Below are 7,500 nucleotides of genomic sequence, written 5' to 3' on the forward strand. Positions count from 1 at the left end.
TAGATCTGACCTGAGAACAGTTTCGTGACACCATACATCATACATTTGCTATGGTAAAGTAGTGAGAGTCTGACCACTGTTCTGACCTACGATGGAACAGAAGGCTTTGACACCCTATGGCCTCCATATGAAGCCACTGGGTTAAAGATCAGCTCCTCTGTGAAATATCTATGTGAAGCTTTCACAGACCATACAAAGACTCTAACACTGAGAGTTTATGAAAGGGCTAATGTGAATGTCTGTGTTCAAAAACATGTTATTCAGCATCTTATGTTGTTTCCCAGTCAAAACATTTGAGGAAACAGATCAAAAGTAGTGTTAGGACTATATATGTTACTTTCTTCATGTGTTTTGTTTTCTTATTTGTGCCATTAACACAGCGAGATGTTGTTTGCATATTCCATTTACTCGTGACAGGTAAAATTTGTTTTGAACTGAGAGATTTGAATTCAATGTGCCACAATAATGGTACGGTGAGAGGACGAGACAGAGGGATAGCTTGTTGATAAAAGGCAGATAGAGATGGATATTCAGAGGGGCTGATATGAAGGGAGCAAACATGGTGATAGAGTGAGAGAAAGAGAGGGAAAAATGATGGAGACAGAGATAACACAAACAGTGGGGCTCAGGGACAGAGACAGATAGTGATAGAGAGAGTGATAGTAAAAGAGAAACAGACAGAAGGATCTGATAAAAAAAAAAAAAAAAAAACAACTCGGGCGGTGAGCAGACAACACTATTGATGAAGAAAGGGACTGAAAAGGGGGGGGGGAGGGGAGGGGGGGGGGTAAAGAATTGACAACAGAAAATAAGAAAAGCCAAGAAAGACAGGTTTGCTGCACTTGATGAAATCTTACCACCACATGCGGGGGTTCGGCCTCTTCTGTTTGCAGCTCTGAATTATTCATGTCCACAGACGCAATTACCCGACCCGCTAATGCGCTGTGCGACAGGCGGCAGGAGAACATTAAAACCGCCCGACACGTATACGTGCAATTCTGGCTCGTATACAAAACAAAGAAAAGAAGAAAAAAAAGTGCCGTGACAGTCAGCCCCGGCTGGCACTGGTGATAATTTCTCGTCGCGTATCTCCCAGCATGCTACGCTGCGAGTGCTCACAGCCACACGCGTTCTCCGTCCAACGCCGCGATGAGTGAAGATTGTGCATCACCTTTCGTCCTGCTAAAATAAACAAGGACATTATACAGAAAAAGAGAAAACGAAAGAACGGTGAAAGAGAAAAGGGAAATGGAAAAAAAAATTGCAAGTGAGCATGGTCCTGTAAGATGCAGGTGTGATGATTGAAATTGACCACTGCAGATTCCCCAGCCCCCACTTGTTGTGCCTGGTTACAAGCGGTAATAAGCATCCTAAATCCTAGTTTTTTTTCTTTCTCAGTAACACACGTCGGGTGATATCCACTGAAATGGAGAAAGCAAGATCCTACGAGTGTTGATGTGTCATCTGTCTTTTATTTAAAACTAAGCGACAAAGACTCTTATTGATCTTAATCTTAATCACAGTTTTCTTTCTCATACCAACACCGTTAGTTGCTAGTATGTTTCCATGCTCCATAGAAATGTTATATTTATGATGTAATATGTATATTTACGTTTCGTGGAACTCTTTGTATTCCTATACAGGTTCATTCTGTTGATGTTAATTAATTCAGCTAATTAGACTTTTTCTAGAATATGTTTTATTAGTATATACAGCTGCAATCAACTGTCATTTCTCGATGTTGACTTGACTGGTGACTGTGACTGCAACCTGTTGAAATTTGAAAAGTTTCCATCTATGCCAACTCTTCCGAGTGAGAAAAGGAATGACAGGCTCCGCAAAGCCATCATTTCTGTCCGTTACAGAGGACTAATTAAACAGTACATTAAATTCTGCTCTATGATAAGATCAGCGTTGTCACAGATCCATTAGCAGCGGTATCTGCCAAGCTCTGTGAATCTTAATTGCGCAATTAATTTGAGCTTCGATGTCACCCGACATTTGGATTTGTGGTCCCCGTCCAAGGATTCGTCAGACAAATGTGTGACAGATTCGATTTTATTTGTGGCCCGTGAACAAGTTTGTTTCTAAAAACCATGACCCACATCATCTTTCACACTGATGCCTTGCTTGAAGTTACGGGGTTGGACCTCCAAGAGATTCTGTTCCTCTGATGATGTGGTGTTTTTCTCTCTCTCTCCAAAAATGTTAGTTTTTCATGACATTTAAAATGGTAACGCATGCGTGGACGCGTGCGCGCGCGCACACACACACACACACACACACACACACACGCACACACACACCTTTCAATGGACCTTTCGAGCAGATTTCTTTTCAAATGGTCACAATTATTTTTGGCAGATGCTATCAGGGCTTCTCTGAATTACTATATATGCACACTAAACATTTTTTCTTCCAATGCCAGCTCAAAGGCCATGCTTTGGGCATGTCTTCTCTTCCCAGTGCATCTGCCACATATTAGAGCAGCCAGCTCGAAACACTAAACCAGGAACAAACAGGCAAATACAGAGAGAAGCACACTCCTTTTAGTAGTGCTAATGTTTACTCATGTGTTGTTGAGAAGAATTACTGTAGGAATAACAAATGCTTAAGCTTGTATCTGGATGATTCACATCCTGATGCACCGCTTCACATATGCAAGAAAGTTAACCAACCAAAAAGACTTTCTCCCTGCCTCTTAAATTCTTTGTTAGAAATAATATACGATTAGCCAAGCCGTTAAAGGGATTTTAGTGTTTGCATTTATGCAGTCTTTATATAAACTATGTAATGTAAACAAATATAAATGTAATTAAATCCCGTGGATAAGATGCTCACAGAGGCTCAGGGTCACATCCCTGGACCCAGAAAGTTGTGGTCTTTGTGATTTTTGGGTGAGGTGCAGTTTGTGTTAGATTTTTGTCTTGCCTTTGTTATGACAGTTTAGAGGGGATGAAGTGGAGAGGTAAAAAAAAAGAAAGAAAGAAAGAAAAGAGGAGGCTAGGTCAGTCTGTGGGTGGAGTGGGGGTTGTTGTGGTGCATCCAAATCCGTTGTGTGGTAACCGCCACTTTGACTGTTTCCATAGCAACAGCCTGCCAAGGAAACGATGTCGGCCAGGAGGGCACACTGGCTGATTGAGGTAATTACCCCCTTTTTTTTTTTTTTTCCTGGCTAATGGGTGTGTCTCCCCCATCCATACCCCCCCCCCCCTCCCAAAATGTTCCTAAGTACATCTCATTTGTCATAAGCCACTCATCCAAACCCCCTTCCAGTCTCCTCCTCACCCCAACCTCTCCCACCCTGCCGCAGACTCCATGCATGCTTATTAACCGAAAATGGAGAAAAAGAAGAGTGTGAGACTAAAAGAAAAAGAAAAAGTTTTAGTCATTAATTCAGCAGATGCTGCTTATGAATGTGATAAACAATCTTGTCTTTAAGACAGTGAATCTGTCTTTGCTTTAATAGAATTAGCTGTCTTCTAAGAGTTATGTTTTGAAGCCTGTGCCTTTTGGATGAGGTAATTCATTGTGTTTATTTTTTTTATTTTTTTATTATTATTTTTGCTTACAAAGCGCCAAAGAAACCTCACTAAATTAATAAAAGTTTTTTTTTTTTTTTTTTTTTTTTTTAATTAAAAAAAAAAAGTCCTTTCCATGCGTTGTTTATGGGAAGTGGCTCATCTTCAAGTAGCAATGAGAAGCATGATGAAACCCAGAGTGAGTACAGACTGTCGCTCTGAGCCAAAATGGCACTCAGCAAGTTCCCGCCACTTCTACACTCTTCCTTTTTTTCCCCGTCCTCATTGACAGCCAATAAATTTACACTGCCGTTCACCGGAACCTGCAGTCATCTCGCCCTAACATAACGATGACAAACTGGGAGAGGCTTTAATTAAAGGCTCTGCTTACTTTTTTTTTTTTTTTTTTTGTTCTTTTGAGGATACTTTGATGAACTTTTCTCTTTGATGAACTAGTCATGAATGGTTCACTCAACTTATCAGGGAAGATATTTGCAAGCTCAAGTTGACTTGATGTATTTTTAACAAGTCCAGATAGGTGAGGGTGAGGGTTAGTGCGAATGAGGAGAAGTCTATCAGGCCCCGTTTTTTTTTTTTTTTTTTTCTTTTCTGATGAGCAGGTATAGCTCCCAAAGGATTCTGGGTATTATCCACCCCTCTCTCTCTCGCTCTCTCTCTCTCTCTCATACACACACACACAGACACACACATGCGCGTTCCACCTCTTCCATGTCTCCACCACAGATCTGAAGGACTTTAAGCAGGTTTGAACAGTATCGATTCCCTTTTTTTTCGCCTCATCATGGCACCAAAGCTGACAGCCTGCTGGGAAAATTACCCACCTCTGCCCCCCGCATCAGAGCACACAAGATGGTTAAGCTGAATTGCCTTGTCTTCAAGCCTTTTTGTGTTGCTTTTTCTGGAAAGTTCCATCCTTTTCCCATTCTCTCACTCTTTTTTTTTTATCCTTTTTTTTTTATGTTTACAGAGGAGTAGCTTTAATGTTGACACAGTGGTTTTCTCCAACATTTAAAGCTCGCCAAGTAAAACATTGTGCCATATTTTGTTCCGGGAAACTGAGATCTCACGTAATTAAACCTAATGTCACCAAGTATGGTAAAAGACAATGGCTTTCTGTTAACGACTTTCTTTTCTTTCTTCTTTCTTTTTTTTCTATTCCTCCCCCTACACCAAACAGTTTGGAGCCGCCACCTGTTTTCATTTAAAAGCTCTTATGCAGCTGTGGTAGTAATTACCCTTGCAGTTCGTATAAAGGGGAAGAGAGTGTGTGTGTGTGGGGGGGAGGTTCATGCTTTGTTTTAGCTGTTTGTGTTAGCATGCTTGGCCTCCAGAAGAAAACCAACTTAAGACCAGTGTTGTCTGTTCCACCAGACCACTAAGATGGTCTGTCAGCACTTCTGTTGTAGAGGTGTCGAATCTTAAAAAAAAAGAAAAAAAAAAAAAAAAAAGTAAAGTGAGCGAGGGTCCCTCTTAAATAAGTCATAATGTGTTTTATGGGAAGTGTTGGTCTAAAAAAAGAAGTTAAGGCTATTGCATTTTACTCTTTTTTTTTTTTTTTAGTTTGAAAAGCTAAACAAAAACAGAAGAAAAGTGTGCATTAACAGTTCTCTGTCTGCATCTGGACAAGCTTTTATTCATTTCCACTCTGAGATCAGGATAGGGTTAAAAGAGAAAAGAAAAGGGGGATTTGTCAAATCCAGTCATTTTTCAGATGGTGTCTCAGTGGATGTGTGACTGGTCTGGCGGTGCATGTCTGCATTAGTTAAGGTGACTGGCTATTCTGTGCTGGGTTACTCCAATAGACCACTTCAAACGCAGCGGTAAAAAAGCTTAGCATATGACTCTCTCTCTCTCTCTCTCTCTCTCTCTCTCTGTCTCAGATTTAATTGTACCTGAAAGCTTTGACTCCATACTAGCCTGAGGTGTTTAACATGCAGGCACGATCAGCAGTCATCAGCAGAGATGCAGCACAGAAAAGAAATTTTCACGTCACCGTACTTGTCATGCTCCAGCCCTCCTCACAATTACATACTTGACTGATTTCTTTCAGACTCTCAAACTCATTTCCAATGACCTTTATGTTTCTCGGGTCTGGGTCTGTCAGAGTGTGTGTGTGTGTGTCTGTGTGTGTGTGTGTGTGTGTGTGTGTGTGTGTGTGTGTGTGTGTGTGTGTGTGTGTGTGCGTGTAAAAATATTACTAATTGTCTTGGGTGCTGATGCACAGCATAATGTTTGAGGTATATGAAAAAGGAAAGGGGGTAAAAGGATTTTTTTTTTTTTTGTTTATTTGATTCTCTCTCTCTCTCTCTCTCTCTCTCTCTCTCTCTCTCTCTCTCTCTCTCTCTGTCTGTCTGTCTGTCTCTCTGTCTGTCTGTTTGAGATGAATGAGTACATGAGACCGGTGTAATAGTAAGTGTGTTATGTTCACTCTGACTGTCTTGCTGTATAGTACAGTGTCAGGTTATCTGCTCTCGGAGTTGTGAGACACCATTGTCTCTGCTCAGTCAGTATGAAGTCAACACAGTGCCGAGACAAAGGCAGAGGAGGAACGTGTGCCCTCTTGTCTGGATTAGGAATGAATTAATGACTTTTCTGCATAATCACACACTTCCATGAGTCTTTTTGTGAGAGTACAACAAAGTCACTCTTCCTGAAACATGCAGGAGCAGAATGAGTGCCATAAAAATGAAGACAAATAAACTGTTGTCTGTAATGGAGAAATTCACAAATGAACAAGGTAGGGGCTTAACTTTTAACTCACTGATCGTTCACATGAATTTCTTTCTTTCTTTCTTTCTTTCTTTCTTTCTTTCTTTCTTTCTTTCTTTCTTTCTTTCTTTCTTTCTTTCTTTTCAAAGGGTATGTTAACAGTTTAAGGACTAAACAGTTCATTAGTTAGACAATAAGAGTTTAATATTCCAAAACATAAAGAGATTATTTTCTCTGTCACCCATATGGTTTTGCGTGTGTGGTAGTGCGTGTGTGGTTGTGTGTGTGTGTGTGTGTTAATGGTTGAGTGAGAATGCAGTTGTTAGCGTATGATATATATATGAGTTGAAGATGACAGACCACTCCCATACCTGACTCCCTCCATTGTCTGGGCCCAGACACCTGGCCACGGGGTTACCATAGCGACACTGGTGGCATGCGGTGTGTGCTGATGGAGTTTGATTAGAAGGATTTCTGGCTGTTGACTAAATGGTTGCTCTGTGTGTGTATGCGTGTGTGCATGTGTGTGTGTGTTCGTGTGTGTGTGTGTACGGGGAGGAAGAGGAGGAGTAAGGGGAGATAGGGGCGCTTCACTTGAACGCTCGACTGCATCCTAATAACTCAGCAGTCTCTTCTCCAACCTCTTTACATCCAACCACTGTGCCGAGACCAGGCACCTGACATTCTTCTGCTCTCTCTCTCTCTCTCTCTCTCTCTCTCTCTCTGTCTCTCTCTCTTCAAATTGTATATCTCTGGCCAGGGGCAAGTACGTAAAAAAATACGTGAAAGCAAGACAGCATGCATTGATAGAGCTGTGTGTATATGCTTGAATGTGTGTGTGTGTGTGTGTGTGTGTGTGTGCGTGCGTGCGCGTGTGTGTAACCTCTGCTGTTTGATTTGGAGTATATTTCGAGCATAAAAATAACATAGAATGGGTCCTCTTGCTTTTTTTGTGTGTGTGTGTGTGTGTGTTTCCCCCCACCTACTCTTTTAAAGCACATCCAGGAGACTGCACCTCTCTTTGAATATTTGGGCAACCCCCCCCCCTTATTAGAGCAGTTGGGGATCAGGTTTGATCGCTGATGCACTCACTAAGAACTTCACCAATCGCATCTCGGCTCGGGTACCATGGCAATCCTCCATGACAACCGCAATAAACACCAACCTTTCTGTCACATGATCAGTGTCTCTCTTTATCCCTCCTCTTATCTCAAAACAGGATTCTTAAAACACCTCAAAAAAGAAATAA

The 7,500-nt window shown here is 41.4% G+C and overlaps 1 protein-coding gene across 1 annotated transcript in view; it reads left to right on the forward strand.

Moving 5' to 3' along the window:
- pard3aa (par-3 family cell polarity regulator alpha, a) overlaps positions 1–7,500 on the forward strand; it is a 315,517-nt gene that overhangs the window by 160,352 nt on the left and 147,665 nt on the right. Inside the window, 1 exon segment of the mRNA XM_030767365.1 lies at positions 3,090–3,143. Within this exon segment, the coding sequence (XP_030623225.1) occupies positions 3,090–3,143 (54 nt within the window).

This window comes from Chanos chanos, chromosome 3, assembly GCF_902362185.1.
Source record: "Chanos chanos chromosome 3, fChaCha1.1, whole genome shotgun sequence".
Taxonomy (NCBI): domain Eukaryota; kingdom Metazoa; phylum Chordata; class Actinopteri; order Gonorynchiformes; family Chanidae; genus Chanos; species Chanos chanos.